Below are 26,917 nucleotides of genomic sequence, written 5' to 3'. Positions count from 1 at the left end.
AATGATACTATTTGAACTAATACTCCAGGCATATGAGGAGCGGAGAATACCTATGCACCATAAACCTGTCTAGTGGAGTAACTCCGTCAGAGACACTGATTAGAGGGTTAGACAGGAGACCCTATGCCAATGAGGGTTCACTGGTGAGGGCTTAGGGGTCAGAGAGTGGGCCAGTTCATTTAAAATGGCCCAGTCCCCCGGGTGGGTAGAGTTTGCCCATTTGAGACCATTCCATTGGTTCTTAAGTGAAATCTCCACCCATCTGTGGCAAGTAAGAGCGAAGTTAGACATGAAGATGCAATTTCAAACAGAGTAAGGCTGCCTTCAAATCAAAATGCCTGAAATGCATGTCTGACGCAGCGGTGTGGTGAGGAGAAACTCTTCTATATTTTTAATGGATACATCTTTGCAACTTTTCATGGACAGTGCAATACAATGCTTGGGCTTTCCAACACACTCCTCCCATTGAAAACCATTGAGTTGCTGTGTCTCTTACACATCAATTTGTCTGATTTGAAGGCCCCTTTATATTCCTCAATAATGTAATACTTGTTACATATGAACTATTGCTCCCTTTCTTTCAAGCACACTCAGTACTTCTATCCAGCTCTCTCCAGGTGCGACAGAGACAGAATATTCCAAGGGCCTCCAGAGCCTTCTGACCAACTACCTGCGATCTCTTCTGAGTACAGAGAAGTAGGCTACGCTCGTAATAGTATATTTATGCACCTTCACTATTGCTGTATGTGATATAGCGTTTAATCAATGGTCACTGGTTATTTTTACTGTACTTAAACTCATGCTCTCTCCTCCCTCAGTCTCCCAGACTTTAATTTAAAAAACTAACATGAATCTTTCCCCCTGTCCCCAGGTGAGTCTGCTGGGCCATGGAACTCTAGAGCAGCATATCAAAACATGCCACCATGTTGTCAGCAGGTCGTTCCCTGAGGAAGGATACAACGATCAAGGCTTTCAATGGCCGGATTTAGGGGATGATTAAATGCAATAAAGCTGTGTATAAATTGTATATATTGTTAGGTTACAAAATGACTCTGCCTGTTGGTCTTCACATTTTTTTAAACTACTATGGTAACTTAAACATGCGTACTATGAATCAAGACAACACTTAGAGCTTATGATTCAAGTGTCCAGGGTGAATACATTTTTATTAATGTATGAGACATCACACAGATATGTCAACTAAAACAGCGTACAAAACATTAGGAACACCTTAATATTGAGTTACACTCCTTTTGCCCTAAGAACAGCCTCAATTCATCGGGGCATGGACAACAAGGTGTCAAGCGTTCCATAGGAATGCTGGTCCATGTTGATGCCAATGCTTCCCATAGTTATGTTTTCTGGATGTCCTTTGGGTGGTGGACCATTCTTGATACACACGGGAAACTGAGCGTGAAACCAGGCAGCGTTGCAGTTCTTGACACACTGAAACCGGTGCGCCTGGCACCTACTAGCATACCACGTTCAAAGGCACTTAAATATTTTGTCTTGTCCATTCACCCTCTGAATGGCACACATCCATGTCTCAAGGCTTTAAAAAAAGTAAAATCCTTTAACCTTTCTCCTCCCCTTCATCTGCACAGATTGAAGTGGATTTAACAGGCGATATCAATAAGGGATCATAGATTTCACTTGGTCAGTCTGTTGTGCAAAGTTCCTAATGTTTTGTACACTCAGTGTATATCAAAGACCATATTGAAGAATGGGACAATAGACAAGTCAGTTTTTGCATTTGTATGAATGATTAGTTTAAAAAAAATAAAAGGTACACCTTGCAAAACACAGAAGGGTGTTCTACACTAGCTATTGAACAATAGCTAAGTCCGAAGTGGACAAGTCCAAAAATATGAAATGTAAAAGGCCTATTTTAACAGTCCTTGAGGAGCGTTCCGTGGTCCCACCATGGCAGGCAACCTCTGAGAGATCCAAGCCATTGTTCACAGCAGGCCTCCCCTGGGTTGTGTTGAATTGAGTGAAAGACAAATATTCTGTCAGCAGATTGCGCTGAGACACAGTAGGCCAAGTCCAATAAACCTCCACAATACCTCTCCAAAAATGATTAAACAAAATAACAATAAGCCACAAAGGAATTGAGGAAATTAGTAATAATATCAAAGCAAAAACTAATTTTAATGGGGAAATGGTCAAAAGGATTACTTTATCCTATCCTAGGTATTCCTTAAAGAGGTGGGGTTTCAGGTGTCTCCGGAAGGTGGTGATTGACTCCGCTGACCTGGCGTCGTGAGGGAGTTTGTTCCACCATTGGGGTGCCAGAGCAGCGAACAGTTTTGACTGGGCTGAGCGGGAACTGTACTTCCTCAGAGGTAGGGAGGCGAGCAGGCCAGAGGTGGATGAACGCAGTGCCCTTGTTTGGGTGTAGGGCCTGATCAGAGCCTGAAGGTACGGAGGTGCCGTTCCCCTCACAGCTCCGTAGGCAAGCACCATGGTCTTGTAGCGGATGCGAGCTTCAAATGGAAGCCAGTGGAGAGAGCGGAGGAGCGGGGTGACGTGAGAGAACTTGGGAAGGTTGAACACCAGACGGGCTGCGGCGTTCTGGATGAGTTGTAGGGGTTTAATGGCACAGGTAGGGAGCCCAGCCAACAGCGAGTTGCAGTAATCCAGACGGGAGATGACAAGTGCCTGGATTAGGACCTGCGCCGCTTCCTGTGTGAGGCAGGGTCGTACTCTGCGAATGTTGTAGAGCATGAACCTACAGGAACGGGTCACCGCCTTGATGTTAGTTGAGAACGACAGGGTGTTGTCCAGGATCACGCCAAGGTTCTTAGCACTCTGGGAGGAGGACACAATGGAGTTGTCAACCGTGATGGCGAGATCATGGAACGGGCAGTCCTTCCCCGGGAGGAAGAGCAGCTCCGTCTTGCCGAGGTTCAGCTTGAGGTGGTGATCCGTCATCCACACTGATATGTCTGCCAGACATGCAGAGATGCGATTCGCCACCTGGTTATCAAAGGGGGGAAAGGAGAAGATTAATTGTGTGTCGTCTGCATAGCAATGATAGGAGAGACCATGTGAGGATATGACAGAGCCAAGTGACTTGGTGTATAGCGAGAATAGGAGAGGGCTTAGAACAGAGCCCTGGGGGACACCAGTGGTGAGAGCACGTGGTGCGGAGACAGATTCTCGCCACGCCACCTGGTAGGAGCGACCTGTCAGGTAGGACGCAATCCAAGCGTGGGCCGCGCCGGAGATGCCCAACTCGGAGAGGGTGGAGAGGAGGATCTGATGGTTCACAGTATCAAAGGCAGCCGATAGGTCTAGAAGGATGAGAGCAGAGGAGAGAGAGTTAGCTTTAGCAGTGCGGAGCGCCTCCGTGACACAGAGAAGAGCAGTCTCAGTTGAATGACTAGTCTTGAAACCTGACTGATTTGGATCAAGAAGGTCATTCTGAGAGAGATAGCAGGAGAGCTGGCCAAGGACGGCACGTTCAAGAGTTTTGGAGAGAAAAGAAAGAAGGGATACTGGTCTGTAGTTGTTGACATCGGAGGGATCGAGTGTAGGTTTTTTCAGAAGGGGTGCAACTCTCGCTCTCTTGAAGACGGAAGGGACGTAGCCAGCGGTCAAGGATGAGTTGATGAGCGAGGTGAGGTAAGGGAGAAGGTCTCCGGAAATGGTCTGGAGAAGAGAGGAGGGGATAGGGTCAAGCGGGCAGGTTGTTGGGCGGCCGGCTGTCACAAGACGCGAGATTTCATCTGGAGAGAGAGGGGAGAAAGAGGTCAAAGCACAGGGTAGGGCAGTGTGAGCAGAACCAGCGGTGTCGTTTGACTTAGCAAACGAGGATCGGATGTCGTCGACCTTCTTTTCAAAATGGTTGACGAAGTCATCCGCAGAGAGGGAGGAGGGGGGAGGAGGGGGAGGAGGATTCAGGAGGGAGGAGAAGGTGGCAAAGAGCTTCCTAGGATTAGAGGCAGATGCTTGGAATTTAGAGTGGTAGAAAGTGGCTTTAGCAGCAGAGACAGAAGAGGAGAATGTAGAGAGGAGGGAGTGGAAGGATGCCAGGTCCGCAGGGAGGCGAGTTTTCCTCCATTTCCGCTCGGCTGCCCGGAGCCCTGTTCTGTGAGCTCGCAATGAGTCGTCGAGCCACTGAGCAGGAGGGGAGGACCGAGCCGGCCTGAAGGATAGGGGACATAGAGAGTCAAAGGATGCAGAAAGGGAGGAGAGGAGGGTTGAGGAGGCAGAATCAGGAGATAGGTTGGAGAAGGTTTGAGCAGAGGGAAGAGATGATAGGATGGAAGAGGAGAGAGTAGCGGGGGAGAGAGAGCGAAGGTTGGGACGGCGCGATACCATCCGAGTAGGGGCAGTGTGGGAAGTGTTGGATGAGAGCGAGAGGGAAAAGGATACAAGGTAGTGGTCGGAGACTTGGAGGGGAGTTGCAATGAGATTAGTGGAAGAACAGCATCTAGTAAAGATGAGGTCAAGCGTATTGCCTGCCTTGTGAGGGTGAGAGGGTGAGGTCAAAAGAGGAGAGGAGTGGAAAGAAGGAGGCAGAGAGGAATGAGTCAAAGGTAGACGTGGGGAGGTTAAAGTCACCCAGAACTGTGAGAGGTGAGCCATCCTCAGGAAAGGAACTTATCAGGGCGTCAAGCTCATTGATGAACTCTCCAAGGGAACCTGGAGGGCGATAAATGATAAGGATGTTAAGCTTGAAAGGGCTGGTAACTGTGACAGCATGGAATTCAAAGGAGGCGATAGACAGATGGGTCAGGGGAGAAAGAGAGAATGTCCACTTGGGAGAGATGAGGATCCCAGTGCCACCACCCCGCTGACCAGAAGCTCTCGGGGTGTGCGAGAACACGTGGGCAGACGAGGAGAGAGCAGTAGGAGTAGCAGTGTTATCAGTGGTAATCCATGTTTCCGTCAGTGCCAAGAAGTCGAGGGACTGGAGGGAAGCATAGGCTGAGATGAACTCTGCCTTGTTGGCCGCAGATCGGCAGTTCCAGAGGCTGCCGGAGACCTGGAACTCCACGTGGGTCGTGCGCGCTGGGACCACCAGGTTAGGGTGGCAGCGGCCACGCGGTGTGAAGCGTTTGTATGGTCTGTGCAGAGAGGAGAGAAGAGGGATAGACAGACACATAGTTGGCAGGCTACAGAAGAGGCTACGCTAATGCAAAGGAGATTGGAATGACAAGTGGACTACACGTCTCGAATGTTCAGAAAGTTAAGCTTACGTTGCAAAAAATCTTATTGACTAAAATGATATAGTACTGCTGGCTGGTGAAGTAGGCTAGCTAGCAGTGGCTGCGTTGTTGACTTTGTTTGAAAGTGTAGCTGGCTAGGTAACCTCGATAATTACTCTAAACTACACAATTATCTTGGATACAGAGACAGCAAAGACAACTATGTAGCTAGCTAACACTACGCTAATCAAGTCGTTCCGTTGTAATGCATATAATGCAATGTATGCGGGTAGCTTCTACATAGTCACCTCTGTGACATACCTTTCATCACCAAAGCAGTGTTGGCATGTACAGCTCATGTTGCTGAACAATCAAACCTTTTTGTTAGTGCCAATGATATAAATAGGCAATTCACACACAATATTCAGTTCATAAGCATTGACTGTAATTCCTCTGCTGTGCAACAACAGCTTTCTTCCTGGTCTGTCAGCATGGTCCTTTCTAGTGATCTTACTCCCTATCCACCTGAAATGCAATAACAACAAAAACATTAATAACAATGTGCCTACTCAGTCAGTAATTGAGCTAAACTAATGAAACACTCATGTACAGTATACAGTGTACAGTATGTAAAGATGATTCTACGGAAATTGTAGATTTTGAAGATCCACATTTTTTTTACCAAAACTTAGATAGTTAACCCATACCATTATCAATCAACATAAATGCAAGCTTAATGTATTTTAATGCAAGTGCTGCCTTTTTGTCACTGGTGTTATCTATATTTTAGATGACAATTTAGGCTTTCCTGAATCTAATTTCACAATTAAATGTTCATATATAATCAGACATAAAATGTTAATACTAATATTAAGAAATTTTTTGATTAGTAATTTTAAAGTTCTATAAAAATAAAGTTCTATTTTTCGAAATTTTTATATTTCTACCACTTGGATTTTCTTGTAAAATCTGAAATAATTGAGGTTGAGTCATCAAAATGTGATTATCATATTCTTAAAATGCATACTAATGAATGCAGCAGCAGTTGGGTAGATACAAATAAAGATTCTATGAAAATGGGAAACTCTGATGCCAGGACACCAACACCTGTGACACAATGTGAAACGAATGACATAGGATTATTCCATACAAATTTGACTTATTTAGTAATATTTATTTTTTATTACAAATAACTTTATAACGTGTTGATTTCATATGAAGAATAAAATGGAGGTTACTGGTCAAAGATTAAGACCAAAAGATGAACCCTATTGACTAAAATGTATTTCCTAACACAACATTGTCGTACAAACATAAAACATGTCTATTGGAACTATAGAAACACAACATTGAATGTAAACTAAGACTAAGTTTTCTCAAAAGCATTGATACAAACATTTTATATGTAGTAAAACATGTTCATGGAATAGGCCTATTTCCTGTACTAACTTTTCCCGTACTAATAAATTCCCATACTAGCTTCACTTTTACTTGAGATGTGTTTGTCTTTAGAAAAGTTTGTCCATATGTTTGTCTTTGCCGTGTTATTGTGTCACATCCATCTGTTATCTCCAAGTCTCCATTGCTTTCTAGCCTCTGACGGCTTCTTCTCTGGTAGCCAGTTCGCATCTGCCATTTTCACATGTTCAGGTGCTCCTCCTAGTAAATCAAATCAAATCAAATGATATTGGTCACATACACATCGTTAGCAGATGTTAATGCGAGTGTAGTGAAATGCTTGTGCTTTGAGTTCCAACAGTGCAGTAATATTTAACAAATAATCTAACAATTCACAACAACTACCTAATACACACAAATCTAACAAGTAATCTAACAAAGTACTTCCAGATACTGTGGTCAATCTGAGCTGATATTTTGTTCAGTGGCAGCGGCTTTGGCATCAGATGCACAATCTGGTAATCCGCATACCAGTTGATATCATCTCTTGGCCTTGACCAGAAGAACTAGTTGACTCCATTTCTATGCATGCACTTAACTTCTGATCTCCGCGCTTCAGTTTGTCTATAAAACATAAAGATGTAATCTTTCAAAGATGATTCAAAGATGAAATCCTACTCTATTTCTGTCATGCCTATCCTCAAAACTATGTAGCTTGATAAAACATAAGTGATTGTGCCATTTGTCAAACATTTTGTAAGCCTAAATAAGTAAATAAAAATGCTCATCAATTGACACACAATACCCGGTATTGACAAATAGAAAACAGGTTTAGAAAAAGATGTACATTTATTAAAAATAAAAATACATTATTTACATAAGTATTCAGACCCTTTGCTATGAGACTTGAAATTGAGCCCTGGTGCATCTTGTTTCCATTGATCATCCTTTAGATGTTTCTACAACTTGATTGGAGTCCACCTGTGGTAAATTCAATTGATTAGACAGGATTGGGAAAGGCACACACCTGTCCTATATAAAAGTCCCACAGTTGACAGTGTATGTCAGAGCAAAAACCAAGCCATGAGGTCAAAGGAATTGTGATTGTGTTGAGGCACAGATCTGGGGAAGGGTACCAAAAAATGTCTGCAGCATTGAAGTTCCCCAAGAACACAGTGGCCTCTGAGCAATCAGGGGAGAGAAGGGCCTTGGTCAGGGAGGTGACCAAGAATCCGATGGTCACTGACAGAGCTCCAGAGTTCCTCTGTGGAGACTGGAGAACCTTCCAGAAAGAAAACCATCTCTGCAGCACTCCACCAATCAGGTCTTTATGGTAGAGTGGCCAGACGGAAGCCAATCCTCAGTAAAAAAAAAAAGCCACATGACAGCACGCTTGGAGTTTGTCAAACGGCACCTAAAGACTCTCAGACTCTAAACAAGATTCTCTGGTCTGATGAAACCAAGATTGAACTGTTTGGCCTGAATGCCAAGCGTCACGCTTGGAGGAAACCAGGCACCGCTCAACACCTGGCTAATACCATCCCTAAGGTGAAGCATGGTGGTGGCAGCATCATGCTGTGGGGTTATTTTTCAGCGGCAGGGACTGCGAGACTAGTCAGGATCGAGGGGAAAGATGAACAGAGCTAAGTACAGAGAGATTCTTGATGAAAACCTGCTCCAGAGCTCTCAGGACCTCAGACTGTGGTGACATTTCACCTTCCAACAGGACAACAACCCTAAGCACACAGTCAAGACAACTCTGGAGTGGCTTCGGTACAAATTGATAATTTACTGATGAATGTTACATTTGGAATTTGTTAAAATTAATTATTACATAAAATGTACAGACAAAATAATGTAAAGGGCTGCCTGCTAACCTCAGTAAATAGACAGATTTGTAGTTGAACAAGTCATTGTCTATATATATAATTTTTTTGTTTTAATTGATATTTGACTTGAACTTGTGACTGGACTCGACTTTACTTGCTCTTAGAATGCACGACTTAGTCTTGACTCGAGTCTCGACCCGTTCTACTTGGGACTGGACTTGAACCTTGTGACTCAAAAAATAGTGACTTGGTCCCACCTCTGCGGACCACTCCCCTTTTGAGTGTGAGTCGTCCTTCTTCTACCTTACTTCAAATCAAGGCAGTTCGCCTTTCAATCACTTCCATTCAAGTGGGGAATACGAGAATAGTATTAGTAAGGCAGTTTTCAAGAGTCGACTTTTGAACCAGATTGATGAAAATGTAAGTGCATGCCCTTTTAATGCGCTTTAACTTTACGCAAAATGCTTTCCGAGGTGTTCAGTTGAAATTATCAGATAGTTTAACTCTTTTTATACAGTCGAAATACTTAGGTTACGTTACATGATTTAAAAAAAAACTGGGTTGATTGTCCTTCATTCTGCTGGAATTCCCTGTCCTCTATCCTTTACTAGGAGAACCTCGTTGGGATTGAAAAGAGAGCGTTTGGTGCGTAATGCCCTTTTAATGAAAACTAAAACGAATATGTTAAGTTGACTCCGTAACCATGGCTATTGGAAGTGTGTGGGAGGTCGTGTAGACATGTTAGATTAAACAGTTTCTTGAAAGTGACGGGGGACTATTGTCTCAATTGTTATACAGTCTTTATGCTTCATGCAAGCGACCTGGGGAGATGATGGACACTTGATATGCGCGGAATCAATCGTTTCCTGATTAAAGTCTACGTCAGTATTTCGTTGAAATGTTTAGGCTTTGTCTTTAGTCTTGTATACTTTATCATTTGGCTTCATAAATATTACGGAGGTTCTAGTATTTTACTCATGAATAGCCCATTCAGTCTCGGGTAATAAATGATGCCTCTGTTCCCACGCGTCATGAGTTTTATTATAACAAAGTTTCTTCCATGTTGTATATTAAGAATTCCCTAATTATAATTATCGTGGTAACGTTTCCACAAAACCTAACGTGCCTTGCATACTATAGATATGAGATTTAAATTGAATTCCATTATAATATTTTCGCACATGCCTCATGCGCTAAAAGTGTATTGCATTTGGATTCAAGCAGTTTCGGGACAATAAACGCATTGTTGTAAATAAGCCTTCAGCACACAGTTGCATCAGCCAATTAAAGCCCTGCTTTTTTCTCTCTGTCAATCATTGCCTGAACTGAGATTGCAGTCTTAATGACGTGGCAGTTTCACAAACAGCTCGACAATCACATGAAGCTCCCTAGACTGTATAGCAAGAAGTATGTGTCATACTAGTCAATACGACTGGTGCCACGTTCAAACACCTGGGAACTCGGAAATCAACGACTTCAGTGCGTTCAAAACAACTGGGCAATTCCAACTCGCGAACTCGGGCCTCTTTCTAGAGCTCTGATCTGAAGATCAATGATTTGACCTAATATTTTTCATTAGTTCCCAGTTATTTTGAACACGGCATTTGAACCCTGAAAAAAAGAGGTCAAATCATGACGTCAGTGATCTTCAGGTCGGAATGTCAGAGCTCTAGAAAGAGGACGAGTTCTCGATTTAGAATTCCAAGTTGGATGACCATGCAAAACGATTTTTCCCAGTAAAAGCTGGACTTCCCAGTTGTCTTGAACGCAGCAATAGTGGTAATGATCAAGGTAATGTCACCAGGATCATGTCATTCCACCAACTGGCCTCTATCTGAGGGAACCAAATCGGCTGACTTGGCTTCAAGGACATGGTCAACCAAGTTAACATTTGGTTGGAGAAACTCAGTGGACAGACTGAATCTGGCCTAAATGGCCACATGTACTCCTGAATCTCTACCAGTACAGCCAGTAGAGGACTGGCCACCCCTTGGAGCCTGGTTCCTTTAGGTTTCTTCCTAGGTTCCTGCCTTTTAGGGAGTTTATTCCCAGCCTCTGCATTTCTTTGCTCATTGGGGGTTTAGGCTGTCTGTCTGTGAAGTTGATTGATTGAAATTTGACTGAATTTAGAGCTATCTCTATTGACACTCAATTGTATCACTTTGAACAACCTTTTTCAGTACATAGATTACCGGTAATTACCGGTAATACCAGAGAATGTTCAATTTTCATCTTTATTTGTAGTGCAATTAATTAATTCTTTATATTTGCCACTGCAAGTTGGATAGTTTGGGATATTCGGTCACTGAACAACAATCAAGCCTCATTTCCTTGCATACAGTCCATTTGGAAAGTATTCAGACCCCTTGACTTTTTTCACATTTTGTTATGTTACAGCCTTATTCTAAAATGGATTCAATAGGTTTTTTTCTCATCAATCTACACATAATCTACCCATAAGGACAAAGCAAAAACAAGTTTTTAGGAAGGTTTTGTGAATGTATAAAAAATGCAGAATTGATATCACATTTACGTAAGTATTCAGCCCCTTTACTCAGTACTTTGTTTGAACATCTTTGGCAGCGATTACAGCCTTGCATCTTCTTGGGTGTACACGCTTGGCACACCTGTATTTGGGTAGTTTCTCCCATTCTTCTCTGCAGATCCTCTCAAGCTCTGTCATGTTGGATGGAGAGTGTCGCTGCACAGCTATTTTCAGGTCTCTCCAGTCCGGGCTCTGGCTGGGCCACTGAAGGACATTCAGAGACTTATCAAAAGCCACTCTTGCATTGTCTTGGCTGTGTGCTTAGGATCATTGTCCCGTTGGAAGGTGAACCTTTGCCCCAGTCTGAGGTCCTGAGCGCTCTGGAGCAGGTTTTCATCAAGGATCTCTCTGTACTTTGCACCGTTCATCTTTGCCTCGATCCTGACTAGTCTCCCAGTCCCTGCCACTGAAAAACATCCCCACAGCATGAGGCTGCCACCACCATGCTTCGCCGTAGTAATCGTGCCAGGTTTCCCCCCAGGCGTGACGCTTGGCATTCAGGCCAAAGAATTAAATCTTGGTTTCATCAGACCAGAGAATCTTGTTTCTCATGGTCTGCGTCCTTTAGGTGCCTTTTGGCAAACTCCAAGTGGGCTGTCGTGTTTTTTACTGAGGATTGGCTATCTGTATGGCACAGCTGTCAACATCCTGGTCCTCAAATTAAACTGGTATACTTTCCTATTTATGCTATTTTTATTCCTCCGCCAGGTTTGATCCTTTATATTGGGCAGACAGACCTTTTTTTTGTTGCAGTTTTACTTTAGTGTCTTATTGCAGGCATGATGCATGTTTTGGTATATTTTTATTCTGTACAAGCTTCCTCCTTTTCACTCTGTCATTTAGGTTAGTATTGTGGAGTAACTGCAATGTTGTTGATCTATCATCAGTTTTCTCCTATCACAGCCATTAAACTCTGTAACTGTTTTAAAGTCACCATTGGCCTCCTTCCACTCCGGCAACTGAGTTAGGAAGGATGCCTGTATCTTTGTAGTGACTGTGTATTGATACACCATCCAAAGTGTAATTCATAACTTCACCGTGCTCAAAGGGATATTCAATGTCTGCTTTTTTTATTTTGACACATCTACAAATAGGTGCCCTTTGTGAGGCATTGGAAAACCTCCCTGTTTTTTGTGGTTGAATCTGTGTTTGAAATTCACCACTTGACTGAGGGACCATACAGATAATTGTATGACTGGGGTACAGAGATGAGGCTGTCATTCAAAAATCATGTTAAACACTATTATTGCACACAGTGACCATGCAGCTTATTATGTAACTTATTAAGCACATTTTTACTCCTGAACTTATTTAGGCTTGCCATAACAAAGGGGTTGAATACTTATTGACTGAAGACATTTCAGCTTTTCATTTTTAATTAATTTGTAAAATGTCTAAAAACATAATTCCACTTTGACATTATGGGGTATTGTGTGTAGGCCAGTGACACAAAATCTCAATTTAATCAATTATAAATTTAGGCTGTAACAACAGAATGTGGAAAAAAGTCAAGGGGTATGAATACTTTCTGAAGGCACTATCAATGCTTTAAACAAAACATAATGGATAACTCATCTAATGTTTCTACAGTTGTTTAGAGGAACAAGGGACACTTGAATAAAGTCAGCCTGCATACATCAATATTCAATACAGATATTCAAAATACAGTTGATGAATTTAAACATGATTACATTAACTCAAAATAAGCTTTTGACCTTTTTCGACTGCTCTACTGAATCTATCTAATGTCCTTTCCTTGGCGCTGTTCACACAAGCCATGGAGAGCTCTAGTGAAAGGATGTCAAGGAGGTTTTGTAGCTATTGAGTAATGCTGAGCTTATGTGGAGGCTTACATCTGGTCACCAGCGTTCTTTTGCCGCAGTCAGTCCGGACAACAATACTCATTCCTGGGTACTGTAAGACTTAGTGAAGCGTCATTGTTCAACAAAACAAAACAAAAATCGAAACAAAAAAGTACTGGGGAGACGGGGAATAGCAACACCTACTATGCTTGGCACAGACCTTGCATCCTGTGACCAAAAAATCTTCTCACTGCAGAAGTTCCACATGTGCATGTAGGTTCCAATATTTCTTTGAGAACACAACAGACAATTTGGAGTAGGAGCAAGATTAAATTGGCACAGAGTCAAATAGAATCAGTTAATTAATTTGAATTGTATTACTTGATAATTCATATTTCTGGAGGACATTGAGATATTATTCCAGACTCTTTAAGTCTGTATTTTGTTGGTAGTCTTTAATTAAGATAGGCCTATAAAAGAATAAGACTAATTGTTGTTTCCTCTCCTGTGTTCAGGCATTCCTCAACCTCTCCCTAAAGTAGCCAGCTAATTAGCTGCAGGCAAAACATTCACCTGATGAAGAACAGTGTGGGTTAGTGTCCCAAATGGCCCCCTACTCCTTATATAGTGCACTACTAGAGCCCCATGGGCCCTGGTCAAAAGTAGTGCACTATATAGGCTATAGGGTGCCATTCAGGACACAACCTGTGAGTTAGATGGTCACAGTGGGAATCCACTCTGGTTTGAACCCTGGTGAGGCTGTGCTGACAGGACATAACAGGAGGGAATGGCTCAAAGTAATGGGAAGAGTGGCCCTTTTTAAGCACCATTGTTTCCTGAGAAAAGTCTGGGAATTTGGTTTTACCCCTGTGACTTTCATGGTTGAAGGGTTAAGTGGTTTGTTAGAAGTCTAATCTCTCAATGGTGGATGGATCCCATTAACTATGTCTAAAATTAGATATTCTAATTGTGCTGAAAAGCAACAATTTAGTACTATTAAATGGAATCACTCTCTGTAGTGTAATGAGACTGTATAGAAGTGTTCTATTTGCATGCTGACTTTAAAATGAATTTTCATGCAGATGGACAATAAAGTATATTGTATCGTTGAAGATGAACATAAATGTGTATTTCTGCAGGGCATTGTGAAAATGGACTTTCCCCTGCTCCCCCCCCACCTATGAATACCACCTGACCCACATACATGGAGGGCAAAGAAGAGATCAGTGACACAGACAGTGGCATCATTCTCCACTCTGGTAAGCATCAAGCTACCAAATACCTTTGAACTTGGATGACACTAACAGTTATTCACTATAATGGGATGCCTGTAGTGAGACATTAGTCAACATTCTTTCAAACTTGATATGCCATGGGTTGTGGCCTAGAAATCTATTTGTGTTCCAGTTATAACGAAGTAGTAAGCAAGCAAGCCACACTATTCAAAAGTGGTTTATAATCCTATTATTTATTATTTTGTGCTCCATTTCTAAGAGAATGCAGTGGCCACTACCAATAATTTCTTTAAACCAGTAGCTGAGCTATTGCTGGTGACTTTCTTCACCACATGTCATTTAGTCACACACTGTCTGCTTCCCACAATGGGAGATTATACATACAGACAGAATACATTTTATTGTTGGCATGTTTTCTACTGTTTATTTTCTCCTGCATGGTTGCCGTTCCGGTGCAGTTACTGTGTGACCTCTTTGTTTCCCAGTCACACCTCCGTTGGCTTTCTCTGCTGTCTGTCAGTGCCTGCAGGGATTGAGTTGATAATCTCTGAAAGTATGTGACACACAATGCAACTGGCCTGGAGTCATTAGTAGCCCTGTAAATGAACTCAGGGATGTCCCAAATGGCATTCTACTCACTATATAGTGCACTACTTTAGGGGTACCCTTAGGGCTGTGGTCAAAAGTAGTGCACTATGTAGGGAGTAGGGGGCCATTTGGGATGCAACCAGTTGTCAGTAGTCACCGGCAGTGCTGGAGAGATGCCTAACTATTCCAGTTGTCAGTAGTCACCGGCAGTGCTGGAGAGATGCCTAACTATTCCAGTTGTCAGTAGTCACTGGCAATGGCAGAGAGATGCCTAACTATTCCAGTTGTCAGTAGTCACCGGCAGTGGCAGAGAGACGCCTAACTATTCCAGTTGTCAGTAGTCACCGGCAGTGCTGGAGAGACGCCTAACTATTCCAGTTGTCAGTAGTCACCGGCAGTGCTGGAGAGATGCCTAACTATTCCAGTTGTCAGTAGTCACCGGCAGTGCTGGAGAGACGCCTAACTATTCCAGTTGTCAGTAGTCACCGGCAGTGCTGGAGAGACGCCTAACTATTCCAGTTGTCAGTAGTCACCGGCAGTGCTGGAGAGACGCCTAACTATTCCAGTTGTCAGTAGTCACCGGCAGTGCTGGAGAGACGCCTAACTATTCCAGTTGTCAGTAGTCACCGGCAGTGCTGGAGAGATGCCTAACTATTCCAGTTGTCAGTAGTCACCGGCAGTGCTGGAGAGACGCCTAACTATTCCAGTTGTCAGTAGTCACCGGCAGTGCTGGAGAGACGCCTAACTATTCCAGTTGTCAGTAGTCACCGGCAGTGCTGGAGAGACGCCTAACTATTCCAGTTGTCAGTAGTCACCGGCAGTGCTGGAGAGACGCCTAACTATTCCAGTTGTCAGTAGTCACCGGCAGTGCTGGAGAGACGCCTAACTATTCCAGTTGTCAGTAGTCACCGGCAGTGCTGGAGAGACGCCTAACTATTCCAGTTGTCAGTAGTCACCGGCAGTGCTGGAGAGACGCCTAACTATTCCAGTTGTCAGTAGTCACCGGCAGTGCTGGAGAGACGCCTAACTATTCCAGTTGTCAGTAGTCACCGGCAGTGCTGGAGAGACGCCTAACTATTCCAGTTGTCAGTAGTCACCGGCAGTGCTGGAGAGACGCCTAACTATTCCAGTTGTCAGTAGTCACCGGCAGTGCTGGAGAGACGCCTAACTATTCCAGTTGTCAGTAGTCACCGGCAGTGCTGGAGAGACGCCTAACTATTCCAGTTGTCAGTAGTCACCGGCAGTGCTGGAGAGACGCCTAACTATTCCAGTTGTCAGTAGTCACCGGCAGAGAGACGCCTAACTATTCCAGTTGTCAGTAGTCACCGGCAGAGAGACGCCTAACTATTCCAGTTGTCAGTAGTCACCGGCAGAGAGACGCCTAACTATTCCAGTTGTCAGTAGTCACCGGCAGTGCTGGAGCGACGCCTAACTATTCCAGTTGTCAGTAGTCACCGGCAGTGGCAGAGAGACGCCTAACTATTCCAGTTGTCAGTAGTCACCGGCAGTGGCAGAGAGATGCCTAACTATTCCAGTTGTCAGTAGTCACCGGCAGTGCTGGAGCGACGCCTAACTATTCCAGTTGTCAGTAGTCACCGGCAGTGCTGGAGAGATGCCTAACTATTCCAGTTGTCAGTAGTCACCGGCAGTGCTGGAGAGACGCCTAACTATTCCAGTTGTCAGTAGTCACCGGCAGTGCTGGAGAGACGCCTAACTATTCCAGTTGTCAGTAGTCACCGGCAGTGCTGGAGAGACGCCTAACTATTCCAGTTGTCAGTAGTCACCGGCAGTGCTGGAGAGACGCCTAACTATTCCAGTTGTCAGTAGTCACCGGCAGAGAGACGCCTAACTATTCCAGTTGTCAGTAGTCACCGGCAGTGGCAGAGAGACGCCTAACTATTCCAGTTGTCAGTAGTCACCGGCAGTGGCAGAGAGACGCCTAACTATTCCAGTTGTCAGTAGTCACCGGCAGTGTTGGAGAGACGCCTAACTATTCCAGTTGTCAGTAGTCCCCGGCAGTGGCGGAGAGACGCCTAACTATTCCAGTTGTCAGTAGTCACCGGCAGTGCTGGAGCGACGCCTAACTATTCCAGTTGTCAGTAGTCACCGGCAGTGGCAGAGAGACGCCTAACTATTCCAGTTGTCAGTAGTCACCGGCAGTGGCAGGGAGACACCTAACTATTCCAGTTGTCAGTAGTCACCGGCAGTGCTGGAGAGATGCCTAACTATTCCAGTTGTCAGTAGTCACCGGCAGTGCTGGAGAGATGCCTAACTATTCCAGTTGTCAGTAGTCACCGGCAGTGCTGGAGAGATGCCTAACTATTCCAGTTGTCAGTAGTCACCGGCAGTGCTGGAGAGACGCCTAACTATTCCAGTAGTAGAGCAACCACATATTGTTAATCGCCTTGGTTTCACTCACAGGTTGATCCTATCACACTTTCATGACAGTTTCAGTATAAATCAATAAAACAGGGCAATTTCATGGTAGCAGAGTGAGACTTTTAAAATGTATGTCAAACATAAACCAATGATTGCAAAATTAAACAAACCATAAAATTCTATGCACAAAGAATATTTTTAAGTTTCCACAGAAAATGTAACAAAATGTATTTACTTACAATTTTCACTGGGAATTTTAGTCATTGCATAGAGTTGTATAGTTTTAACTTTCCAATCATTGGTTTTTGTTTGACGTACATTTTAAAGTGAAAAATCTGAGTCTGTCACTCTGTTACCGTGGAATTGCCCAACAGTACAAGTACAGACACTCATTATCTCTCAAAAGAACCTTGTCTTGTCTACTGTAGGTGTCATCTTGGCTCATTATCTTCCTCGTTGCTGCTCACGAGTGGGCAGAAACAGGTCAGGATTGGAGCAACATTTTTGTTTGCATTTGTATTGGCACCTTTTCTCGATTTGGACACAGTTTATTCTCTCCAACCAGTTGGGTTATCTGTGGGATACAGCTGCAGCCATATGAAATTGACAAGCAAGCATTACCAATTGTAAACGTGCCAAAAGATTGTGTCCAGCTATCTATAGCCTTGCTGTTTTCAACCCTGAGACCTTACAGTAGCCTCTTTGTCTGTGTGTCCAAGGCCCTGATAGTCCTTTCACGATTATGAAGGACGTTATCACTCATACCCGGGCCGTCAAGCTCAAGCATCAGTCACTGGAGGACCGGCTAGAGCTCTGCCTACTGGAGCTGAAGAAACTCTGCATCCGAGAGGCTGTGAGTACCCCTGGATATAGCACATACACTCTCCACTCCATCAGGGTTCAGATCGTTTTCACCATAATATCAGTGTGGATTTCCCCATAAGTGATACTATGACTGTGATGGGGCAGCAGGTAGTGTAGTGGTTAGAGTGTTGGGCCAGTAACGAAAGGTTGCTAGATCGAATCCCCGAGCTGACAAGGTAAAGATCTGTCGTTCTGCCCCTGAACAAGGCAGTTAACTCACTGTTCCCTGGTAGGCTGTCATTGTAAATAAGAATTTGTTCTTAACTGACTTGCCTAGTTAAATAAAGGTTCAATAAAAAATGTCAACAGTTACACATTATTTAGACGGGGGGGTTCGTTTCATAGTAGAATGGATGGAGGAGTGATGTTAATCAAGATCTGACAAAGGCAGAGAGGCTCATACGTAAGCTTTATAAACGAAAGTGATACCAGCTAGAACAGTGTGTGTGTTTTTTTTTTATTCTTTCGAGATGTTAATCAATAATTGCCTGGCAATCAACCTACTTAGCAAATAAAGGCTGCCTAGTCTGAGCTGAAAAGATTATTTGGTTTGGTGCTCCTGACCAATGAGAACACAACTGTTCCCTTCCCTTTCAGTCAGGCTGATTTGTTGGGATTTTAAGTGAGAGGCAGCCAATGGACCTTAAGTGTCCCTATTATACCACACTAGATTCTCTCCCATATCTGTCTCAGAAACGAATTCAGCCCTAAGAATGTCACTGTGCCATCCGTCATCGTTACGAACTATGGGGGAGCCAGTCCCCTGTTCAGCTGCTGTTGAGGGATACATTGAGTGGGTGTACCAAATGACACCCTATTCCCTATATAGTGCACTACCTTTGACCAGAGACCTATGTAGGTAATAGGGTGCTGTTTGAGACGCCGCCCAGGTCTGATCATTCTTTTCTGTTGACAATTGGGCGTGGCTCTCCTGTTGGGACTTGTCCTGTCGAGGTGTGCTGCCTAGATGGAGACTCTGATAACTCCTCTTCCTGCTCTCAGGAACACGACAGCGACTGAGATCATGAACAACACTATTGTCTGGTGGGGATATACACCTTTTATGTAGATTAACTCAAAACAAACACAGGGGGTGTGTTATGTCTGTTCCCAAATTTAAATAAATAATATGCACTCTCGTACGTTCAGGTTGAGTGTAGGTTTAGCTAGAGGCCAGGCCAGTTTGGCTGCATTCACTGGGCAGGTGAGGCCCTGAGAATGTGTTGTGAAAGAGTAGGATTCTATGGAAAGGCAGCATTGCGTAACTGACACTTGAGAACGATCTAAAGTGTCATTTGGGAAGCAAAGATTTTTTACAATATTTCAAAATGAACTCGATGAGGGTTCATCAACCTGGTTGATTTGAAGGGAATGGGGACATATTACCTCTGAAGTAATAGTTCTCATAATTTATTTTCCAACTGAGTGGGCTCAAAATATTGGGATAGTGACCATTTGTCTTGTTTTGGCTCTGTACTCCAGAACAAGGACTATGCGGTTAAAGTGCAGACTGTCGGCTATAATTTGAGTGTATTTTCATCCATATCTGGTGAACCATTTAGAAATTACAGCACGGATTACATCAAGCTTGTTTGTTTTGGTTGTGTTTTAGATAATTTTGTGCCCAATAGAAATGAATGGTAAATAATGTATTGTCATTTTGGAGTCACATTTATTGTAAATAAGAATAGAATATGTTTTTAAACACGTCTACATTAATGTGGATGCTACCATGATTACGGATAGTCCTGAATAAATTGTGAATAATGATGAGTGAGAAAGTTACATACGCTCTAAAATCATATTCCCAAGACCTCTCACCTTTACAATAACAGGGGATGTTAGCATTTTTGGGGGGTTATGATATTTGTGCGTCTAACTTTCTCACTCATCATTATTCATGATTCATTCAGGACGATCCTTAATCATGGTAGCATCCACATGAATATAGAAGTCTTTAGAAACATTCTTATTTACAATAAAAGTGACTGCAAAATGACCCAATACATTATTTACCATTTAATTTATTTTGGGCACAAAATAATCTGAAACACAACCAAAACAAACAGCAAATGCATCCAACAAGTTTGTAGACTCACAAGCTTGACATAATTATTTTGTGCTAGGAATATGTGACCAAATTCTAAACTTTTGACTACTTTAATAAATACACGTGGATTTGTCCCAATAGTTTTGGTCCCCTAAAATGGGGGGACTAGGTACAAAAAGTGCTGTAATTTCTAAACAGTTTACCTGATATGGATGACAATACCCTCAAATTTAAAGCTGACAGTCTGCACTTTAACCTCACTGGATTTAAAATGATACAATGCCTAAGTGCTGGAATCCAGAGCCAAAACAACAAAACATGTCACTGTCCTAATACCGTTGGAGTACAACATGATTTGTTGTGTTGCATTAAAATAATATGAATCAACACATTTTACTGAAATCTGGTGCCTTCTTTCCATGTCATATAGGAGCTAACTGGTCGGCTGTCTGCAGATTACCCAGTGTTGCCTGGGGAGAAGCCACCTCAAATTCGCCAACGCATCGGAGCGGCCTTCAAACTAGACGAGCAGAGCATCCCACAGGGAACAGCGGTAAAGAGCCTGACAGGGGTTGGACATGGACACTATTGTCATTTACACTGACTCTCCCTTTAACAGTGGTTGTAAAAGCCCCACACACAGGTGTACTTAATACTGAAGGCCACTCCTGTGGTTCCCCTTAGGGAAAAATTACATTTCTCAATTCAACCCATCGCCCTACCTTCCTTGACACCAATCGTCATTAGTCAGGCTTCTGTCATTGTAAGAGCCAGGAAGAGATATTTGATGTTCAGCCACTCACTTCTGCCCAACGTCCTTTTGTTGCTTCTTGTAGGACTCAGAGCTGAACTCTGTGGAAGCTGAGTTATCTCTTCAGCTGCAGATATACAAAGCGGCCCGAAGACTGTGCCATGAGGAACACCTCAGCAAGGCGGTGAAGAGAAGCCGGTTACAGCAGTGCAAGCGTGAGGAGAAGAAAGTCAAACAACTGCAGGAGACAGCATTTCAGCTGCGCCTACAGCACGGGCGGTCTTCACCACGGCCAGGCTGCATCAGCACACGGAGAGGTGAGTGACGATCTACTGGCCGACTAATAAAACAACATTAACATCTCTCCTCTCTGATCTGAGGGGAATGTAATTCCAGTGCCATTCCCGTGGATTAATATGGTTGTTTGCTTTGCTTTTGTTTCCAGATCAGGGCACTTCTGATGATAGCTCTCTGTCTGATTCGGCACTGCTCGATGAAGGTTAGAGAGTTACTAAGCAAAAATGACTCTTGTGAAAGTTGTATAGATAATATGCTCTGACAATAGCACCAGAGTACTGTCTTAAATTCATTATTAATATTTTTCTCCAGAAGAGCTGATCAGTCAGTCATCTCAACCATCCGTGGAGGCCCCTCACCCAGGAGGACCAGCAGACCCTCCCCAGCCCCCCCCAGACCCCTCACACCTCCCTGGGCCTAGCCCCCACCAGCCAACCCATACTACTCCAACCCTGGAGGAGTTACAGTCCAGCTTCAACACTAACCTGGAATTGGAGCCCCCTCCCATCGAGCACTCCCCTTGGACTGAGTCCAGTCTGGACCAGCCTTACCAGAAGACCAAGAACAAGTCACACTCGTGTAGCAGCAAGTCAAGGTAAAGGCCAAGGGAGAACCCAGCGTGCCTCCTGTACTTTTATATTAACGCTACCCTTGAATTTATTGTACAGGAAAGCCCAAGAATAGCCATACTGGAAGCCTCACGGGTTGGTGAAACCTCTCTTATACACAAGCCATTATGTAGCCTCATGTAAGATTTCCTTGACTTTTTGAATTAATGCATTGGTAGTGCTCTAAGCTTCATAGTTGAACTCAAATACAGAGTATACCAAACATTAGGAACACCTTCCTAATATTGAGTTGCACCCCCCCCCCCATTTCTTCGGGGCAGGGACTCTACAATGTGTCGAAAGCGTTCCACAGGGATGCTGGCCCATGTTGACGTCAATGCTTCCCATAGTTGTCGAGTTGGCTGGATGTCCTTTGGATGGTGGACCCTTCTTCATACACATGGGAAACTGTTGCACGTGAAAAACCCAGCAGCGTTGCAGTTTTTGACAAACCGGTGCACCTGGCAGCTACTACCGTACCCCATTCAAAGGCGCTTAAATCTTTTGTCTTGTCCATTCACCCTCTGAATAGCGCACATACACAATCCATGTCTAAATTGTCTCGAGGCTTTAAAAATAATTCTCTAACCTGTCTCCTCCCCTTCAACTACACTGGTTGAAGTGGATTTAACAAGTGACATCAATAAGGGATCATAGCTTTCACCTGGTCAGTCTGTCATGGAAAAGTTTGTGTTCTTAATGTTTTGTATCCTCAGTGTATACAAAATATGCTTTGGCAGCACTTCTCTGCAACTTAAACTCCATTTGATATTTCAAAAATGAGTTCCTTTTGAAGTGGTTTTGCTAAAGTTTGCATTAAGGTGTTCCTTGTTATTTCGGGGAGGATATTACTCTGGACCATTCTGATTCAGTCACAACTTGTCTTTGAGTGGCAGCGCAAATAGACTGAGATAAGGGCACATGGAACAGGTTTAAGCATGGAAAGCACATGCACTTATTTGGCCCCTTCATGGCCTGTTTTCCATCTGAATGATAACATCTTCAGGGTTTAGTCATTAACCTCTCCTTCCTGTCCATGTTACCTTTCTGCAGTAGTCCAGCCGTGACCCCTGTGTTGCCTCCAGTGGAAGCCTGTTATGAAGACACTACTCTGCCCCTGCAGTTCTCCCATCTCAGACTGTGCCCAATCCAGTCAAACAGCGCCCCCTCCACCCCAGAGATGCACCTTCGCCGTCAGTTTTCTCTCAGGTCAGCACATTTTTTTATATTTACATTTTGGTATTTTAGCAGACCCTCTTATAGAGCAACTTAGTCAGTTCATTCAAATAAGGTAGGTAAGACAACCACATCACAGTCACACAGCACCACCATTGTATATTTCATCCACACTGTCCCCACACTGCTTAAATCTTGAAACTGTCTCACTTTATCTTACAAATGATTTTCATTTTGTACGGTTTTGGCCTAGTTTGTAATGCTTCTATGTGATATTTTACAGGCTTCCCAACAGTGAACTTCCGTTGAACCTGGATAACGACCGGGGTCGTACCCGTGTTCCCAGGAGGCTACTGACAGATTATGTGGTAACGTCTCCAGGCGAGTCCCCCATCCAGAGGGGAGGCTACAGAAACCCCATTTACCACTCCAGCTCTGAGACTGCGGACAGTAACTCTGAACACTCTGCCCCATCCTACACTAGCTCCCTGTGTCGTGAGATGCCCTGTGACCTGCCATGGCAGTGTCAGCCCACCTATAGGTACCAGTCCAGCCCCAACGATAATCATGGACCAATGGCCTACTCCCCAGGCCCCGGCTTCTACCAAAATTACCAGCACCAGTCCACCCCCAGCTTCCACAGGGGTTACTATGACCACGGGATGGTCTACCCTTCAGAGATGGACATGGCCAGGCTGTATCATGGCCCTCCGCCCCCCTGTCACTCCAGCCGATATGAGCACTGGTATGAGGAGGCCCCTGTGCACCCCCAGCGGGCTCTCACGTCCCTTCCCCCCCATGTCAGACTGTCCCGCGCCCCCTCGCTCAGAGAGTACCCCCACCACCCCTCCAGAGGCTTCCCCCGGCAGGTGGTAAACGAGGAGCTCAAGTCATGGCACCAGCGCAACCAGTTCAGACCTCACTCCCTCGACCGACAGACTGCGATTAGGGTGAGGAACGTACCTGGCCGCGAGTCACCGCTCTCCCACCACCACAAGTATCCTGAACAGGTAAACACCCATGACAGCACTTCACTCACTACATGATTACAATGTAGTTGCCCAATCTTAAGTTATTGCCTTTGTGGAATTACTGTCAGCACCACCCTAATAATGAATATCACTGGAGTATATATTTTTTTATTTATCCTTATTTTACCACGTAAGTTGACAGAGAACACATTCTCATTTACAGCAACAACCTGGGAAATAGTTACAGGGAAGAATGAGCCAATTAGAAGCTGGGGATGTTGGTCAGATTGGTAATTTAGCCAGGACACCAGGGTCCCATGGGCTCTTTAGTGACAACAGAGAGTCAGGACACCCGTTTAACATTCTATCCGAAAGATGGCACCCTACACAGGGCCACGTCCCCAATCATTGCCCTGGGATATTTAGACCAGAGGAAAGGGTGCCTCCTACTGGCCCTCCAACACCACTTCCAGCAGTATCTGGTCTCCTATCCAGGGACCAACCCTGCTTAGCTTCAGAAGCTTGCCAGCAGTGGGATGCAGGGTGGTATGCTGCTGGTTAAGGCAGTGCCAGCAGGCTTTAACAAGAGAAGGGAATTTCTAATCAGTTAAGATGATATTACTGAGGTGCTGTGTCCAGGCCTGTCTGCAAGTTCCATGGAATCAACAGGATTCTTTAAAATGTTTGTGCCGTATCTAAATACAGTCTTTACAAGCCAACTTACTTTGTGTTCTACAGAACTGTGTGAGTTTGGCAATCACACCTGACACACAAACAAGTATTACCTCCATGAACTAGTAAGCACACTATGACAAAAGGAGTCATTGGACAAAACGCAACTGTTCAATGATACTTGTCTCAGCACGTTTTATGACTTCCAATGGTTGTTTTGAATTGTTCAGGAACCACTGTTCACACAATATCGTTTTTTTCTGGTCCCATTGTCCAAGGGCAATATTCACGCTCACTAAATTGCACTGAGAGAGAGAAACTATGATACACTTTGTGTACATCCCAAATGGCACCCTATTCCCTACATAGTGCACTACTTTTGGCCAGAGCACTATGGGCCCGGGTAAAAAATTGTACACTATATAGCGAATAGAGAGCCATTTGGGACACACACTGTTTTCCAGTCCCGCCCCGTTTTCCAGTCCCGCCCCATGGCCTCCTTACTGCTGTTTTGTCAGCCTCACAGATAACTCGCACACTGTGCGTCATAAAACGCTGTGAATGACCCTGAGTTTCGCTTCAGGACGAAGCCTATTTCGTTACATACTTTATCAATCGAAAATTAACCTCAAAATGCCTGATAAAGAACTGCCACTTATATTAACTACAATTATTTGTCATCTTTTGAGCTGATACAGTTTAAGAAAATCTATGGAGGCAAGTGGTGAGTCAATGTGATCTTGAGACATTGAAATGGTTATAATATGAGAGGCAATTGGTATCCTGAGTTTTTTTTTCTCTCCAGGGGGCAAGGCATGGGAAAGGTCTTGCGTAAGTGTAAAACCCAGGTGCCACATTCCTGTATCGTTTTACTGTCTTTACTCTTCGGCGAGGATTTATATCGCATGGGGTTCGAAAAGCATTGGCAGCTGTAGTACAGTAGTGGATCTAATATTTCTCAGTAGCTTTTGGGTTGAATATTTCTCAGTAGTAGTGGTGACCATTCTATATTCGAGGGGAGGTTCTGATCACAGAAAGTAAATCACGCAATGTCACGCTGAGTCACAGTGTGGTTCACTGTAGAGAAAAACACCACACCCTTGTTGTGGATCAGCTGCTAAAAACATAATGGCTGAACTCAAATTAGGTTTTGATTTGGTTTGAACGTTTATGACCTTCTCATTATGGAGCTCTAAATGGTGAAGTTATACCACACCGTGCTATGTACTGTACTTCCTTTAACATCACATTTGTGTCTCCAACTTCCTTGTGTTGTGAGAACTGAGTAATATAGCAGCTGAGGGCACGGTCTCTGCTGTCACTCCTGGCCCAGAAGGGTTGCAGGGAACCACAAGCAGAAACATCTTTGTGCTTGTAGGCACGGATCTACTTTGTTGCCTTCTTTCCATACTGTGACCTTCCAATAATTTTGTTACTAGTGATATTTAAAAGTATAACTCTGTTCGTACTGACTTGGTAGACTTGACAAACCAGACATTGAAATAAATGTTTCCTGTTTTTGTTATTCTGCCTGCAGGCTCCCCAGAGACGGGTCCTCCAGAGTGCAGCGGATGGGACCCCGGTGCAGTGGTTTGTGGGTGACGAGTCAGAGCTCATCAGTCAGGTGTAGGACTAGGGAGAGGGCTCCAAGTGCCACACCCTCTCTGGAACACTGACCTCTGCCCCCAGCCCACAAAGCCCTATTTATTCATTAATTTATTACACCAATGGACCTGGTGCAGATATGAGATGATGGAGACCGGGCATAATATGAAAGAGGACCTGAGGCTTTATACCATTGACCTCAACATGTTACCTGGGCAACAACAAATGATCAACTGAAGGCAGGAAGTAACAGACCACAACGCTAAAATAGTGCCTCCCTTTTTACTGTGAAAGAGCTACTGTTTTGAACATTAATTCATAGTTAGCTTTATTTTGTACGGATCTGTTCAGTACTATGAAAAATGTTTCTAAACTGTTTTTCTAAAAGAAAATGTTTCTCTGTAGAAGTTAATAAATAAAGATTTATACTGTTAATCCTGTCAGTGTCATTCTGTTATGAATGTAATTTTCTTCAGAATTGGGAATTAAATTCCAACAGGAATGTGGACCAGTCTTTTGTTTCATAGGATCAGAATAAGTACCAGTATTATTTTTGTCATCAATCGACCATTCAGCATTGAAGATGCACTATCCTTTATCAATGTACTATTTAGCTGGCAAACATTTAGAGCAAAAAGCTAATTGAATTGCAACCGAGTTCAACTGATGCCTTTATTTCTTACCTTTTGCCACCTGGTTGTGGATGTTAATTACGCCATTGATAAACCATTTTATTATGCATATGAATACACTTTCTGTACATAGATACATGATACTTAAAAGTTGTACCATTTTACTATGGATGTCACATTGAACAATACATACCACAAAACATATGTAATTCTCTCATATTGTTCCACGTATCCTATGAATGATATTAATAGTTGTACTGATCTGTAATCAAGTTTTGGCCATTTTTTGTTTAAAGATAGTAATTTAGCTGGCTGGCTAAAACTGGCACTTTTACAGTAATGTTGATTAATGTGCACAG

At 43.7% G+C, this 26,917-nt stretch overlaps 1 protein-coding gene across 2 annotated transcripts; it reads left to right on the top strand.

Annotated features, from left to right (window-relative positions):
- The first annotated feature begins 8,664 nt into the window (after positions 1–8,664).
- On the top strand, positions 8,665–26,361 carry LOC139535943 (innate immunity activator protein-like). 2 transcript variants are annotated; one of them, XM_071335928.1, is made up of 10 exons: positions 8,665–8,803; positions 13,870–13,989; positions 17,652–17,785; positions 20,277–20,399; positions 20,683–20,914; positions 21,043–21,096; positions 21,210–21,489; positions 22,556–22,711; positions 22,962–23,688; positions 25,859–26,361. In XM_071335928.1, exons 2-10 carry the CDS (start codon positions 13,935–13,937, stop codon positions 25,949–25,951), a joined length of 1,854 nt encoding a protein of 617 aa, XP_071192029.1. In that variant the 5' UTR covers positions 8,665–8,803; positions 13,870–13,934; the 3' UTR covers positions 25,952–26,361. The 2 variants fall into 2 exon arrangements, with proteins under 2 accessions (XP_071192029.1, XP_071192028.1); XM_071335927.1 differs by having other exon boundaries at positions 21,207–21,489.
- Positions 26,362–26,917: the final 556 nt, after the last annotated feature.

The sequence above is a fragment of the Salvelinus alpinus genome, chromosome 12 (genome assembly GCF_045679555.1).
Source record: "Salvelinus alpinus chromosome 12, SLU_Salpinus.1, whole genome shotgun sequence".
Lineage (NCBI taxonomy): Eukaryota > Metazoa > Chordata > Actinopteri > Salmoniformes > Salmonidae > Salvelinus > Salvelinus alpinus.
The sequence above is the reverse complement of the archived record's forward strand: the minus strand, read 5'-3'. Positions and strand labels throughout refer to the sequence as shown.

Bases quoted from the DNA above. Each gene is read 5' to 3' on its own strand.
- LOC139535943 (XM_071335927.1), top strand. From the start codon at position 13,935: ATGGAGGGCAAAGAAGAGATCAGTGACACAGACAGTGGCATCATTCTC. The intron at 13,990-17,651 runs GTAAGCATCAAG...TGTGTGTCCAAG, and splicing joins TGGCATCATTCTCCACTCTG to GCCCTGATAGTCCTTTCACG. The intron at 21,490-22,555 runs GTAAAGGCCAAG...ACCTTTCTGCAG, and splicing joins TCGTGTAGCAGCAAGTCAAG to TAGTCCAGCCGTGACCCCTG.